The sequence below is a fragment of the Aquila chrysaetos genome, chromosome 26 (assembly GCF_900496995.4).
Source record: "Aquila chrysaetos chrysaetos chromosome 26, bAquChr1.4, whole genome shotgun sequence".
Lineage (NCBI taxonomy): Eukaryota > Metazoa > Chordata > Aves > Accipitriformes > Accipitridae > Aquila > Aquila chrysaetos.
In genome coordinates this window covers 16,340,287-16,357,411 of record NC_044029.1, presented here as the reverse complement: position 1 = coordinate 16,357,411, position 17,125 = coordinate 16,340,287, and the positions used below count along the sequence as shown (strand labels likewise).

General features: G+C 39.3%; 1 protein-coding gene across 1 annotated transcript; it reads left to right on the top strand.

Moving 5' to 3' along the window:
- Window positions 1–224: 224 nt before the first annotated feature.
- On the top strand, window positions 225–17,119 carry HELB (DNA helicase B). The gene is made up of 13 exons (XM_030002733.2): window positions 225–484; window positions 1,779–2,153; window positions 4,628–4,854; window positions 6,216–7,088; window positions 8,122–8,293; window positions 9,097–9,238; window positions 10,210–10,340; window positions 11,391–11,475; window positions 12,939–12,998; window positions 13,546–13,750; window positions 14,695–14,829; window positions 15,167–15,613; window positions 16,108–17,119. Exons 1-13 carry the CDS (start codon window positions 280–282, stop codon window positions 16,207–16,209), a joined length of 3,159 nt encoding a protein of 1,052 aa, XP_029858593.1. The 5' UTR covers window positions 225–279; the 3' UTR covers window positions 16,210–17,119.
- The last annotated feature ends 6 nt before the right edge of the window (window positions 17,120–17,125 follow it).

The following is a 17,125-nucleotide window of genomic DNA, read 5'->3' as shown; positions in this document are numbered from 1 at the left end:
TTACCAATTCTCTGCCCCGCGGTGCAACAGGCGCCAGTTCTGCGCGTGACCCGGTACCTCACCCCAGCTCATCTCCTCAGGCCGCCCGGCCGCCGCCGGGAGGAGAAGAGGCCGCGGACACCCGCCCGGCGCCCAGCGGGCGACGCCAACCAAGGACCCGCCGCCCCTGAGGGAACCGCCTCACCCGGCCCGGCGTCTCTTCCGCGCCGGGCTGTGGGAGGGCCGGACGTGGGGCGGGCAGGGCGCGGCACCGGCATCGGTATCGCCACCGGCACCGACATGGCGGCGTCCGTCCCGCAGCGGGGGTCGGTGGTGGAGTTGCGGGGGGTGCTGCTGCCCCCGCGGCTGGCGCTGCCGCCTCCGCAGCGGGCGGCGGACTCGGATACCGAGGAGGAGGCCGAGGAGGAGCTGTACGTGGAGGAGGATACGCTCCTGGAGGATTCCGGGCCGGAGCTGGCGGCCGCGCTGCCCCCGCGTCGAGGCGGTGAGGGGGCGGCGGGAGCGAAGCGGGGCCGGGCGGGCAGCCCCCGGCGTCCTCCCCCGCCCGCCGCCTCCGTCGGAGGCGGCTTTGGGCTGGGAGCGGGACGCGGGCTGTGCTGGGTGTCGGCGGCGGGCCCGGCCCTGGCGGGCGGTGGGGCGGCGGGGAGGGCGCGCGAACTGCGCGGGCGCTTGTGGAGAGAGGGGCGGCTGTCAACGTCCCGGCGTGTGGGGTTCTCTGCCGGCCGGCCGGCGGGGCCGGGAGGGTCTCGTCCGCCCGCCGGGAATGTTTTCAGGAGGAGATGAAATCGAAACTCCCGCCTCCCGCGTTCCTGGCGAGGGAGGGGAAAACGATGCGCAGCAGGGGATAAGTCTTACCGAGGCGACGGTGGAAGGGCAGTGCAATTTGCGCTTTTGTGTGGCCGCAGTGTTGCAACAGTAAGAAAACATAAAGTTTTAACAGTCAAGTGAACTAAAACACAAAAAAATGCTTTTTTTTTCTTTTGTGAGGTGTAAAAGCGTTGATACTCGGCATTAAAAATCTCTACTTTCTACTCAGAAAAGCAGGTGACGTTGGAGCCACTTCTGCCTAGCAAGAATATTTTATCCGAAAATTGTTTTTAAAATGGCTAAACTGAGCTATGTAACAAGGGCAAAATAGGCAAGTTGGATAAATAGAGCCGCTGGTACTCCGGTTTGGTGAGAAGGAGGTCCTGCTAAACGCAGGTGCTCGCTTTCTTCTGGTCGTAGCATTTAGTCCCCAGTCATGGATTGAGGAACGGTGTATTAATTTTTGTGAGGCGAAGAGGAGGCAAACCAGGTCGTACAAAACGTTAAGAGTTTATTATATTAATTGCTTATAATTTTGGTGGTTTCAGTTGCAGGAAGTATTTGGTATACGAGTGTATCTGAAGAGAACGTAGGGACCGTGATGCAATACTTCGTGACAAAACTGTTTAAAGTTGAATAGCAAACTTGACTTGGCATAAATAGTGTGATATTAAACTGTATGCTAATGTGTTTAATTGGCTTAATATTCATTTGCAAGTTTAATTTTGTAGTTCTGACACTTAGAGAAGCAGTTTTAGTGCCTGTTTTTGAGGTTGGTTTTGCTTTTGTTTTTAAGTACTACTGGAAGGACTGGCATCAGGAAGTTTATGAAAAGCCCTGCTTTACTTTTACTACTGCGGCTTATACAAAAGACAAAAATAAGCTTTGAACAAACAAAACTCTTTTAATCAGACCAAACTTTTAATCTTTATGACTATCAATTAACAATGGTTTTGTTTTTAATGATTCAGTTGTTATACAAGAAGACAACTCTAAAAAGGAGCGTGTAGTAGTTGGATGTTTTCCATTGGTTGACCCTTGGTGGAGAGTTAACGTTAAAGCTGAAAAAATGGGGTCGACGTACCTTGTGGAAGGATATCCATCATACTTTCTGCGGACTGATATAGAAGAAAACAACCGACAAGTCTTTTCGCTCTTTCTTAAGGAATGTGCTGTTCCTGAGAATTTAAGCAAAAAGTTTTTTACTTGGCTTCCTAGGGGGTCTATGCTGAGTTTTAGAAATCTTGAAGAAAAACTAAAACAGTTCCAAGTTTCACACTTACAGACAGGGAAGAATCAAGGAGACACCAGCGCTTATGACATCTTCTACCATGTTTCAAAATCATGTAGGTATATCTTGTGCTATTTTGATTGTTTTATAAGCTAATGAGTTCTATCTCAGATACTGTGTTCAAGCCACTATGTCTTCATATGAAGTGTATATTCAAATGAATTTTGAATATGCAAAGATTCTTCTTTTTTTTAAATTTGAGGACAGTGGGACAGCTGATCAATTAAAGATAGGCATACAGTTAGAAACACATACGGACTTTCCTGAATTCTGTAGGCTTACTAAGTAGAATTGTCTGTGCTAGGGATGCAAAGACACTGGTGCTGGCTTCCTATAGTTTATTCAGATATAACAAGGCTTACTAAAAAATGGGTTCAGCACTGCTTAAACATGGTGGTATGGCTTTTTAGGACAAATACGTGTTCAGAAATAGTATAACTGCTTCTTTGTAGTGCAGGGGAAGAGCAGATGAGCTCAGCATAGTCCAAATCAGCTGCACTAAACAAGCTATCTAAGTGTATTCGAATCCTGCCTATCAGCAGATTGGTATGGCTGGGGAGCAGAGTGCGGGAACACTGGAGTGTCCCCACATGGAGATAGTTCAGGATTGCTGAGGATCCTGTTGAGGGCTATGTTGGTGCGACTACGTGAGTGTCAGAGGTTGGATCTGGACTGTGCTTTTGAAGCAAACATCCCTCTCGTCCTCACTGTGAGGCAGTCTCCAAGAGTATTGACCGTATTCCTCCTGGATGAAACCCAAAAGATGTGTCCCAGTTGCACACCTAAGGTACTCCAACCCCTAATGGGCATTCAGTCTGTGGGACCAGACTACGGCTGGTCTGAAGCAAAACAGTGAAATACAGAAATTCAAGACATCCAAGATGTGTCTTCAGCACTAGCTCTCTTGTTTTGCTCCGATGACCTGTTTCCATTATACCATGTTCCTGATGTGGACACAGGCAGTCCTGGGTTGGTGCTGTGCAGAGCCACCTGTGGGCTGTGGGGACTCAGTGCTCTGAATTGGAGGAGGTCTTCTAAATTTTGCATAAATCTGTACAGACACTTTGGGTCTACCTACTGTTACGTGCAAGCAGACAAAGTCTTCTGGTACCTGGTTTACTGGGCAGTGTCAGGTCAAAAGGTGGAGGTGACTATTTTGGAGGTCAAATTGTGTCTTAACAGGAGAGTTCAGAGCTTCTGCTAGACTTGAGCTGACTTTACTCCAGATCACATGTATAAGGAGAAGAAAAATTTCACAATTTTATGGACTTTGGGGCTTTTTGGTTTTGTTTTTGTGATTGTAGAAAAGTTCTTAACCCCTGTTTGTGGACTTTAAATCTTTTCATGACCACAGAGGGATGGGAATCGATAGCGGTAGCAACTCAGATCTTGTTCGCTGCGTGAGTTTTAATGGGATATATGGATCACTTTTGATTGAGGCTTGTCCAGTATGTTCATGAATCTTCAGGTGTGAAGATTGCACAGAGTGCCTAGGTATCCTGTTCACTGTTCTTCTAGTTGGTGGATTTTTCTTAATATCTAACGTAAATAACTTTACTACAAATTAAGTTTTCTTCTTTCTCTATCATTGGGCAATAGAAACAACAACCCACCTCCCTGGTGGGTCATGTTGCTGCTATTACTATTGACATTTTTTTCTGGTTGTCATTAATTGTTGTGGGCTCGAGCAGTTTGTTCTTCAAGCCTTCATGATATTTTTGTGTGGCAATAGTGTGTGTTGATTCTCCATGTGTAAATTAAGTACTTGCTTTAAAGGGAAAAGGTTTTATCTTTGCCTTTCTGTAGGTAAGACAGTGATGAGAAAAAGTACTTAACTGAGAAAAACTGGTGTTTTATATTTGGAATTACAGAGTTTCCTTAACACTTAATTAAAAATTGCGTCTTTTTTTTTTTTTCTGGCCAAGAGGTAAAACTTAAAGTCCCACTTTCTTCTGAAATTTGTTTTTTAAAGCAAGGTATAGAGCAAATCATTTTCATTATCCCCCTTTTGTAGATCCCAAGACTGATACAAACAGGGAAAGTGGTAGGTTAAGTTTGGGGTCATTGAGAAAGCCAGTGGAGAGCACTGTTTTCTTAAGTTCCTCTACTGATCTGATACTACAGATTTAGAAACCTCTCTTCTTATTTTGGATTTTAAATGTTCTTCTGTACATCTGTATGAAAATTATCTTTAGGTAAGAGGCAGATGTGGTGAGGTCTGAACTGACTTTCTACAAAATGCTATTGAGTGTGCAGTTTAAACCAAGTGCATAATACATATTTTCCAAATGAGTACATTTAGTTGCAGTTTTTATGTCATCTGTTTACATTATTTTTTCCCAAGGCAGTTCAGGGAAAACGGACTTTAAAAGAATTTGAAAAGGATTAAAAAGAATAAGAAACTGAAAGAAATTTGGAATGTTTTGGATGTAGGGGAGACAGAAGGATAAAAGCCAGAGTCAGTTTAAATTGCCTTTACAAATATCTTTGTATATTGCTTAAAACTTTCCTGGTTTATGGTGCATACAGTTGCAGGGAAGGCGGTATTGGTAGCTCTGACTTTTCCGACGATACTGGAGTTCTTGCCGATTCTTCTGCCACGCCATTTTTCCTGTCTGTTGGATATGGTGTGTTGGCAAAGAAAGACCGAAGAAAACAATGGTATGGATGGTGAGGAAGTACCTTTTCAAGACAAGATGCTAACAAAATTGGATGAGATACTAAAGAATGAGCCATGGAAACTTGGATTCAGCAGTGTAAGTAATGTTAAGCAGGGTAAAAAAATGTGTTTGTTACATTTGAGCTTCATTAGAATACAGTGCTGTTTCAGTTACACTTAGTTTATTAACTGGGTATTTGTAGGAGGTAAGCTTAGTTCATTTGGAAATGGATTATGTACTGGACTTGGTTTTAGCAAAGGGTTTTTTTTTTCCCAGTTGGTCTACTATGAATTCATCTCAGAAGATTGTAAAAGTGGTTTCGTTACAACCATTTGTTTAGTCTTTTCTACAAGGAACAGAAAATTAAATAATTGAGGTATATTTGGGCCAAAAGTAAGAAAGCTAATTTAAAACCCTCAGTTGTCCTGTTCAGTTTTATACCGGCAAATGAGATTTTCTGTTCTTAATACATAGAACAGTATCTATGCTTTCATAGTAAGATAGATAAGTTACTCTGTAAGAGGTCATCTGGTCTAGTGGTTCTCCTCTTTTGTAATGGGATTTGTGGTTGCTGCTTACCTTCCTGTTTTCCTTTGCTACACTTGCTGTGCGACCGCTGCACCTCACCTTAGCACTCCTGTACCTCAGATGGGAGTTACTGCTTAATAGTTCAGAAATGTGATTAGTTAATTCCTCTGCTTCAGCCCCCCAATGCTTTTACTGACAGATGTTCTGACTTGTCTTTAAGACCTCCAATTTCAGATATTCAGCAGTCTAGCCAATATGTTCCAGTGTTTTACATCCTTTCCTTTAAAAAGCTTTTCCTGATGTCCAATTTGACTGTTCCTTGATGCAATATAGACTTGCTGCTCTCTTGTTTCTTGTACCAAGGACCTGCGTTCTCACTGCAGGTTTTTTATTGCCTGAGAACTCTCTTCAGCTTTTTCTCTTAAGGCTCAGCAAGTCCAATTCATTTTTCTTTCCCTCAATAGTTCATCTTTTTTGCATATCTCGGTCTTTCACTATTTTGTGGGGGTCTCTGTAAAGGTTGCATAGCATGAAGTAGCATGTTTGGAATTGGGTACAGTATTCTGGCTGATGCCTTTTCTGTGCTCTGTCTCTACAGTTTTTGTGCCTTTACCTGAAATTGTGCTAATTAGGTGTGCACGAGTTCTCCCTAATACCCAATTTCTGCACCAGGTTTTTGGTTTTTAAACTTTCTGTTTTATACAGAAGGGTGACTGAGAAGAATTCTCATTCCATCTTACTCTTAAATATCTTGCTTTCATATAGCTTGAAAAGCACTGTAACTTCGTACATTATGAGAAATACATAAATTTTTGTAGACTCAACCCTCTGAATTGCAATTTGTATTTACTAGGAGGAATGTTACTCAGCAAGAGGCTAACATCTTCTGAAATAAATATATGTTTGCTTTTATTCTTTTTGGGGAGAAGATTACCCGCAGGGAGCTGAACCTTTCTCGCTGTGAGGCAACGTGGGCCGCCTTTTGTCAGTGTGAACATCTCCTCTGGAAGATTCCTGACTTGCAGAAGAATGCATTAATTCTGTATGATCAACTCAAGAAACGGTGCAGAGAAATGGGACACACTTATGAAGATCAAGATGAATTAGCTCGTTTTGTATCTAAAGATATGTCCATTGAGCATGTTTGGCAATCTCTTGAATTTTTGAAAGATCACGACATAGTGATTAGGGAGAAAAAACTAGTGTTTCTGCCGCATCTTCACGAATCTGAAAAAAACATTGCAAAGTATATAGGCGACCTTCTGTCAAACCGCTCGTGGCAACTGGATGTTGATGTGAGAAAGATACTTAATGTTTCTGAGACATCAAGAGAACTGGTAGATAACAAAATGAATGTTACCCAGGCTCACAAAATGGAACATCTGAAGGAAAATAGTCCGAACAATCATAACTCTGAAAATCCCTTTCCTGAAAAGGAAGTAGGGTTTACATCTGGTATCCAAAGTAAAGCAGAGGTAGACTCACATCAGGTGATTGCTATGGAAAAGATTTGTTCTAATCCTGTCACAATCATAAGTGGAAAAGGAGGCTCTGGGAAGAGCACAATAGTTAGCTGCCTTTTTCATCACTTAGTGCAGATAGAAAAAGAAGTGGAAGCTGCTTCTAAAGACTTTGAAGAAGACCTGGATGCATCTGAGGAATGGAATACCTTTGATTGTCATGGGGAGTCAGAGAACATGCACACAAAAAAACATTTAAATGTACTATTTACTGCACCTACAGGGACCGCAGCAAACCTTTTGAGTGAAAAAACTAAGCTTCCTGCATATACACTGCATCAGGTAAGGAATTTTAAATTTTTTCTATATTGTGTTCTGAAAGACCTTTTGGCATTGTCCATTCTTGTTTTGAAAAAAAAGCCTGTTATTGAACTTTCCTTATGAAATGTGTAGCTATTAATGATAATGCTTAGGTACAGCTTGTCAGCATTTGGAAGTCAGCGTTACATTTTGGGGAATCATAAATCAATCCTTTGAAATACATTATTTGCTGTAACTTTGGGGTTTTTTTTCTACTTATACACATCTCAAATTTGTGCCTTACTAGGGCACCTGGTCTTTTTAGCTTCTCAGGTTTTTTTCTTTGTTTGTTTTATGAAGACAAATACTTTCTATATGGCAGACCTGTTTTCTAGTGCCCTGTTGCCTAGCAATCATACTGATACCTGCACATACATGAAGAGATCAGTAGCCTGGGGTTGAATAATAATAAGGTAAATTTCATTCACACAGTGTTTTCTTAATCACTGTTAAATATTGCACAATTTTTTTTAGAAAAAAGTAGAAAGCAAACTCTTTGTTAATAAACTTAGGTCAAGTCTCTGTTGTCCTAGCTAGTGGAAGGTGCCAAGAAGACGTTGGAGGTGTGGAATAACCTGTATAAATCAAAATTTTAGTAACATAAGAACTACTGTGGGCTTATCTTATCTTTGGGGACTGGATAGTTGCCTGTTCCCCTTCCCCATGCAATGTTGGGGGTTTGTTAATGTCAGCAAGTTGCAGCAGGTGTTCTGTTACTGAGCAACCTAATGGCTGACCTTAGATCCTTTAGGGTCCCCGCAGGAAAAAAAAAAAGGATGCATTTCTCTGCTTTTGTGTAAGTAAGTGTTGATAATCTCAGCTAGATATGTACTCACCAAGAGGGAAAATCAGACTGAACGGTTGAGTCTTCCGAGTCCGTACAGGTTTGAGTTTAGAATTTCCGGTAATAGCTCTAAATACAACGTTAGGAGATGCCACACTCTGGCTACCTTTATAAGACAGTTGTTTACAGTTAATTAGTGTCAGAACTTGATTTATTTCGATTTGTTTCTAGATCATCTTTAGTTTTAAATGGTGGAAGCAGAGTGGACAAGTACAGCCGTGGAAGTTTTCTACTGTGACAGTTCTGGTTGTGGATGAAGGAAGTTTGGTGTCCGTACAGATTTTTAGTTTAGTTTTAAAACTCTTGTGTGAGAATGCTCAGCTTGCCAAACTTATTATTCTAGGTAAGTGAAACAGCAAATTTAGCATTATACAATACTTACTTACACTGCATATTGTGTATTATTATCAGAGCTGCCTCTGGTCTCACTGTCTCTTGAAAACCCTAGAATGTTAAATTGTTCTGTACTTGGATATTTCTGCTTATTCTTGAGGTCAGATGAAATATGCAGTTTTCCATCTCAGCTGTCATTATGAAAGTATCAGTATCTCCATTCTCTGTTTAGCAGTGTTTTGTCTGATTCTGAAAGTATTATGACTTCCATGTGGTAGCTTATTACATCTTGCAACTGGAAAACTTTTCTGACTTCCTTAAATTTAAAGAAGCTAATGTTAGCATATTAATCACATGTTAGAAGGGAGGTTTCATGTCATTCTTAATGCTAGGATCATCTTGTTTTAATTCAGAAAGGAAAACAAAGATGTGTAAAATCAGAATTTCCTGCTTTCTCAGAGGTTTGCTTTTTAGTGTGCCATTTATGGCATTTGTTTTTAAATATGTAACTTTCAAAATGTGTTTGAGTAAGATGTGATCACTGTCAGCGTTCATCATGCAGAGCGATTTGCACCTGCTAGTAAAGCATTACTGAGTGACGAATATGAAAAATTTAAACTACACTACAGCCTGATTCCCCAAACAATGTTTCTTAGAGTCTTGAAAGTTTTATTTCACATGAATTGTATTGAGGAAGCATGTTACTATGGAGAGGGTTGAGTTTTTACTAATTCTGGTGTGTTTTTTTCAAGACAGTTTTTAACAGGTGATCTGTAATTGCTTCTCACAAATACTAATTTGCATTCTGTTTAGGTGATACTAGACAGTTACCAAGCATAGCCCCAGGAAACATGTTAGCTGATGTCTTTGAGGGTCTAAAATCAAGAGGCTTTTCCGTGGAACTGCAAACTAATCACAGAGCTGAATCGCAACTAATTGTAGATAACGCATCAAGGTGGGATTTGCTTATATAAGAAGCATTCTTGTAGTAGGTCTGGTCCTTTACCTGCAAAATGGTAGTGCATCCAGATTTGACTCGCTAGTACTGCTTCTGTTACAGTTTCTTATTCAAAATCAGTAACACTGGTTTTAAAAACAAACCAACCAACCTCCAAAACAACAAAACCCCACAAATTTTTCCAGAAGTGTATCTGTTGGACAAAAAAATGTGTGTGCTGGAATATTCCTGAATTTTATGGGGTGTATTTCACTATCAAATACTCCCTGTTGTTTTCAAGTGAGTTGTGCGTGCACAAATCACTTTATGCCTTCTGAAATGACTTACAATTGCTTCTCTAAAAAGGAAGTTTTAAAGACATTGCTAGTAAGTGTGACAACAGCTAAAACTGGCTGAATTACATTGCGAGTTTAGATTTCAAGGGCCATTAAATCATAGTTTCTTTTTATTTTTGCTGTATTAACACCTAGAACCTCTAAATGTTTCCAGCATTTGCATTACTTTTGGTCTGGAAATAATCTTGTTTACTGTCAGTGCATGATTTCTTTTTTTAAACCTCAGACAACAAAATCTAGGTCTGAGTGCCCGAGATGTTTTGATGTTGATTAGGAATTTGAGAATATTCTGAACATTTGCAAGATGTCCAGAACTACTAAGTGTTTTACAAACACTCTCACTTTTTTTTTTTTTAGTAACACTTCTGTGTTACTCCAGTCTGCTCCCATGAAAAGAACTATATAGGTAGTACTAAGTATCTGCTGCAGTGCTGAAGGGTTTAGAGAATAAATTACCAATTTTTTAAATGTGAAATTGTTATGATCAGAAGAAAGAGTTTTTGGTGTATGTAGAGTAGGTGACCAAAAATTTATAAATGGTGAACTGCAGGCTGATGTAGATGATGATACACTGGAATCCTTTAACTGGAGATGATTTTTCTTTTCTGTTTTCCCTCCATTGCTCTGGTCAAGAATCTCTCAGCGGATGTTTCCTGAATTTGATGAGGTGCTGGAAGTTCCTGGTTGGAATGAGGAAATGACAATGCCAAGCCCAGAGAAGAAATTCATTTTTATTACTTTGCCTGCTGGCGGGGGTTGTGACAGTACGTGTGTACAGTCAGTTTGTGATCATGACTTTCCCTTTGGTAAAGCATAGGCTATTTGGCTGGAACTAACATTTTGGGAAGATTTTAGTCTGGTTTTGTTTGTGGTATAAATTTAAATGCTAGATTCATAGTTTACCCTTTGCCTTCTGTAAGTACACACAGCAAGACCCCTAAGTGGAAAGGATACTCTGTAGAGCTCCAGCTCACCAGTTACGTTTTGAAATGGGGGTGATACAGCTTCCACCAGTGTAATCAAATGTGATCACCTTTTTATGTTGTAGCTGGAGCTGTCAAACCTTAAAAGATTGAGTTTTTCAGAGGTGAATCATTTGAGTAAACAGCAGCTGTAACAGGATGGTGTGTTGGACAGGAATGTGCTGCCAAATCTAGAATCAAATTAGGAAGATGGAAGCAGAGGGGACACCAGTATTTCTTTAAAATGTTTTCGGGTCAGGGTTAGGGCAGTTGTTTTTTATTGTTTTTTTGGCCTTTATTGAATGAGTGGATTGAGCGGCCTCTACTTGATATGCATCAAAAAGCTTCAGGGGGAATGTGGAAAAAAAAATGTGAGTATCAATCATCACCTTATCTTAATATAGCAACTTACTCAGCAAACAACACTAAAAACGGATTTCTTCTGTGAAATCTAAATGTATAGGTCTGTGGCTTAAAAATGTTCTACCTTTACCTCTTTAATGTGCTGTATCAGAACTTTATTTTGCATGAAAGACGCTCTATGCAGCTGCTTAACACAGAGAAATAATTTCTCTCCTTCCGTATCACTCATCTCTGAGATTTTAATAGTGGGATAACTGCACGATTGATACTTTTTTGGGAGAGTATGTACGTGGGTGTTTTGTGATGTGTGTTTTTTTGAGGGGGTGTGGGTGTTTTTGTGTTTTGTTTTTTTGTTGTTGTTTTAAATGAGTTGAAACTTCATTGAAGCAAGAAATAAGTGAAGGCAATTTCATATTGAATTATATTTTTCTTTCTGAAATTGTTTGTTCTGCATATTTAATGCCTTACCTCTTGTGTCTTCCAAAACAGATTTGCAAACTGCTATAAAGGCTTTACTTAAAAAAGGACCAGGATTGGAGGATGCCAAACAATCGCAGTTCATTGCTTTCAGAAGGTAATGGAGCATGCAGGCAGATACTGAAAAAATCCTTGCTAGCAGCTACAATCCAAAAATAGATGAATGTGTTGAGTTGGAGAGACTAGTGGCAATGTCATAAAATTACTAGAGAGAACAACAGGCTAGGTGTCTTTTCCTGTATCTTCTGGTTGCCCCCCAGTCTCTCCATGGAGAGTTGCTTAATTGTTCTATAAGCTTAATGTTATTTTCTGCCTTTATGTTCCTGTTCATCTGTACTGTTTATGTTAAAGAAACAAAGGATGGACATAAGCAGTCAGCTTTTTGTAGTAGATTCTCTGGGAGCTTGTGCTGTGGTGTTTGCTAAAGAAGTGCAGTATTCTTCAGAAGTGAAAAGCAGGGGCTTGACTGCAGGAGGAACCTGCAAAATACAAAGAAATGTCCATATTCAAACATATCGCATCATGGCAGGTGTGAATTCCAGGGTGCGTGATGGAACATATAACCTACTGTCTATATATGCTTCTGTCACAGGTGGACATTGACCAAATGACAGAAGATACTTGCATTTTGGCCATGTGACAAGGGCCAGATTTAGTCACATAATCTGACGGGCGTTAGTGCTTCTGCTGGGCAGTGGTGAATGCCTACAGTCTGGGTTTTCGGAAGCACAGTACTCATCATTTAAGAAGGGGTGGGGTGTAGGGCTCTAACACACTTTGAAGAAAGATTGGAAAAGTTAGTAATCATTGGTAATGTGAACCACCACAGGAGCGTGAATAGTATGGATGGCCTCACAGAAACACTGAAGGGATAAATGTAATGTCCAGTAGTACCAATAGTCCATAAACTTACACTTCTGCACAGAAGGGTACTTACTTAAGAAAAAACTCTTCCACTTCTATTTGTGAAGAACCTTTTCTCAGCAATTAAAAACCACACACTATTTACAGGTTACTAGTGTTCAAATAAGCGATTTATAAATTTTAGCTAGTTCACCAGTTTGTTGTGAATGGTGAGTAACTCCAAAATCAATTTCATTTCTTCAATCTGCATTCAGGTACAATACTGTTATTAATGATTTCCATGTAAGATTCTTCTAGAATATATTTATAGGTACATAATGTGCATTTAAAATTCCAGGTCTTTAAAAAGGGAATAAACCTGACTATTTTTAATACATCCACAGACAGAAAATAATATATCCAGACTTTAGTTTTTCTTTAGTTTCCTTCTTTATCTTAAAAACAAATCTAGCTAATATAGGTATGCATTGCAAACAGCCTTGGCTCACTTTCTATGGTATTTAGACAAAACTGTTCCTTTACTGCTCTATCTTCTAACCTCTGAATCAGCTATTGTTTTTAATTGTTGGTGGATGATCATCATAGCTAAAATGGGCTTTTTCCATTATTTATAAATTAATGTTAATGTGACATTGCATGCAACTGTATGTTTTATACATCATGATTTTGTTCATGTTCTTGTTTTGTATGATTTAGGAAAGATTGCGATCTAATAAATGAACTTTGCTGCCAACACTATTCAAATCATGCAACCAGGTAAGCCAGTGTCTTGCAATTTTTACTTTGAACAATCTCACTTTGTTTTTGGAAGTGTTACAGCCAGGCCAACAACCTAAAATAAGATTATAAAACTTTTAATGTTTCTTCTAGGTCTGATTATTTATGTTAGAAACTTTTATGTAATAAACTTTCTTTGATGGGTTCTTTAATCTCAACCTGGACTGTAAACAGAGGTAATGAACTGCCTTTCATTTAAATTGTCATTATGTGAATGACAAGATTTTGAGTTGCTGCTGAATTATTTAAAATGGACTTGAAAAAAACTGTCAAGGTTGATTATTTTTTGCCACCGTATGATTTCTAAATAGATTCTGAAATATTTTTGGAAGCAGGATTTTGGTGCTACTCCATATTACTGTGTTTTACAAAAGTTCAAGAAACTTCTTTTAAATGTGAGTTGTCTTAACTCTTTTGAACATTATTAAGTTTTTAATCTGGCCCACGTATAGAAAGGGGATGGAGAAGAAATACTGAGAGATGGTAAATGCATACTTTGTAAAGACACTTCTCCTCTCTGACCTAGTGACCATAAAAACCAACCTTCATTTCAAATTAATGACAAGATTGTCTGCACACGGAATACATATCTCAAGGATCTCTTGCCAGACTGTGCTTTCAGAGAGGATCCTAATCACCATGAAAGCAAAAGTGGAGAAACCACTCTTGGTACAGAGGCTGCTGAGGAGGGCAAACGACTATGCAATGGAGATGTATTTTTCATAACAGGGGTAAGTCCTTGCTGCAGAAACTTGCACAAATACCCGTGGTAACCGATTCAGTCCTTGTTGAATCCCCAGAACAGAACAATTCACACTTTATAATTTCAGTTCATAAGATAGACTTAGTTCTCCTGCTAAACTATTGTGTGAAAGGCAAGGAAGAGGCTGACTCACAATAGAGAATGAAAGAAAAAAATCTCTGGGTGTTTTTGTAAAATGTGCTTCAGTTGGTCTGCTAATGTCCAGTGTAAATAAATTCTGTAAATACTCAAATATATTGTAACTGTAATGCATAATGTTTTGGATATAGGTAGAAATGTAGTCTTGAGTAAAGAACAAAGCTAACGTTACAGCTTGAGTTCTCCTCTGGCAGAAAACTAAGCTGACCAAAAAACCCAGCAACACAAAACCCTGTATTTTTCTGCTGGGTTCAGTGAGTTGAGTTGACTCAGCAGAGGGTCCAGGGAAAGTATCATCAGTATTTGTGCATGGGGAAGGGGGACCATACAGGGGTGGCGGGAGAGAGCAGGCTTTTTTCCGTTTGTGGCAACAAATCATTTAACAGCCTCACTGGTATTATTTCATTGTACCTTAGGATAATCTAAGTTTTCTGGGGGGTAAAACTTCCTTTCTCAGCATTTTTCTTACTAAACAGAAGGAGTTAGGGTAGGCCCTGTAGAGTGAAACTATTTTTTTTGAAGGTAGTCAGTGAAAGATAGCAGTCTTTCGGTTTAGTGTCTTCTGAAACTGAAACTATTTTCCTTGAAGGTAGTCAGTGAAAGATGGCAGTGTTTTGGGTTTAGTGTCTTCTGAAACTATTTCACTAGGTTGACATTGTGGCTATTGTAATTTCAGGGAAAGCTAGCATATGCACACACAGAGATGTGTAGACATTGATAGAACTGCTGATACAACCTTCCTTACTGCTGAGTGTTCTTGTACTATTTCTTTAGGATGTAGAGACTGATAAACAGCGCTTTTTGACCATCAGCAGCATGTACGGCTTCACTTTCACTGTGAAGTATAAGGTACTGAAGAATCTGTGTCACATAAAACATGCATGGGCCAGAACTGTTCACACATTTCAGGTAAAAAAAAAAAAAAAAAAAAAAAAAAAACCCACCAAAAAACCCAAACAAACCAAAAAAACCCCCAAACAAAACAAAACTATGAGCTGATAAAACTTTCTCATGGCTTTATCTTGCTAATGCACTGTATTTTCATGTGAAAGAGTAAGAAGTAAGTTCTCTTAAAACTAAAATTCCTTGAATGCAGGATAGAAAATATTCTTGAAGGTGTCCCTGGTTGTCTCCAACTTCTTTGTTCTTGTAAACTGTCAACCTGTCTTTATTTTTTTTTTTTTTTTTTTTTTAAACTACTTACTGGAGATCTTAATTTTATAAAGTGTTCTTAAACACATTTCAGGGTTCTGAGGCAAAAACCATTGTCTACGTGGTTGGCAATCTTGGCCGTCAGCACTGGCAGCATGTGTACACAGCCGTGACCAGAGGACGCTGCCGTGTCTATGTTATAGCTGAAGAGCTGCACCTCAGGAGAGCAGTCGCTAACAAGAATATACCCAGAAAAACTCGCTTAGAGACATTTTTGAGAGCGGCAATCGCAGAAGCAAGGAACTGTCCCAAACAAACTTCCTCTCCCCTGACGAAGAGCTGGCAAAGTCAACTTGAGACTCGGTCTGTTTCCGAAACTCAAGGTGCTCCTGACCCATCTGCACCTCTGACTGACTTGTTTAAACAGGAAGGGACAGCAGTTCTCAATAAAGAAGAGGAGACGAGCAAGCTGCAGCAGAGTCCACGTAAAAGACAACAAACTCTTGCAGAGAATTCTGAGGATGCTACAAAAATACCCTCTGTAAGTATCTCCTTACTGAGAAAGTTCAACCCAAACGTCTGTGCTCTTTGACCACTGCAAGTCACCTGGATACTGTTATGATTGTTTTATTATTATTTATTTAGTAATTTTCAAGATGACCAGTAATGGAAGCAGTTGGCAGATGTTTTCCCAGAGTAATATATGACTAATAGGGAAAAATAAGTTATAATGTCAACAGCAGTAAATTTTTACATCTTGTTAGTCACTGGAGTGATCCGTTGGCTAGCTTAGCCTATATTAGCTTATTCTTTGTGTACAGAAGTCAGTTTTTAGGAGCTGACTTGCTGTGAAAGATTGATATAAAATTTAATCTTTGATTTTTATACAAAGATGCTTAACAGATGCTTTTTTCATTATATTGCATTTCTGAGCTCTGTCATGGAGAAAGGTGGTTTGTTTTTTTTTTCCTGAAGATGTTATTGTATTTTAGTTCTGGTTCAAACTCTCATAACAATTTTGTTTTATTTTGACAGGCAACAGTACAAGATTCCCCACTTGGGTCTTCCAGACTTCTGAATCTAACTTTGGAACCACTGACTCCGAGGAAGCTTTTCAAAAGCTTAACAAACCATTAACTGTCCTTGCTGTGAACCTTTCTTGAACCTGTTTCCTTCAAGATTTGGAAGAGGGAAGCAGGGTCTGCAGATGATTTTCAAAGGCCTTTCTGTATTTGCATGTTCTGTGAAGAACAGCTTGTTTTAAAGCAAGCCTTTTATATTTTCAGTGATCTGTTCTTAGTAGGTGATTCCTTGGTGTGTGTCATCAAAAATCCTATCATTCTTTTGTTTTGGTGAAGAATGAACTTACAGGTCTTACAGGTTCCAGACCTTCCCTTAAAAAAACACACAGGGATTTCTAGGTCTAAAGACTGTAGCCATCCATCTCAAGATTTATCCATCTCCTGATGCTACAGAATTGATGAGAAGCTGTAACTAACTGATGTGCCAAAACGGCAGTTTGCTCAAGTCAAAAAATAACAGTTCATAAAGGGGACTTTTGCAATCGGTGACACAGAAACTTTTTCCCACTTTGTACTTGGAAGAGATGTAGAACTTGCCATTGCTGCTTTAGCTAATAGTTATATGCTGGTAATGATCTTGGTAAGAAAAGCAGAATTCCAAGTTGGAGTTCAAGTAATCAAGTAACATTCCACTTTCAACCTTTTTTGTGTACTTTACAATGCAGCAAGTCACAATCTTTGCGATCAGTCATCTTATTAATCAAACATCAGACAAATCGTACTAAAATTGGGACAGCTTGCTTGCTTTTAACAATTATTAAATTTTTTTTTACACATATGGCAGGAAAAATGGTACCAGAATTATAAACGTGGTATTTTTTGCTACAGCTATGGAAAAAATATTAAGTAGAAAAATGCTATCTATCTCATTTTTAATATCTTTAAATCACTGTTTATTTCAATTTATACAGTTTTTCCATACAAATATTTGCAACAGTTTGAATTTCAAAAAACAACATAGACGATAAATA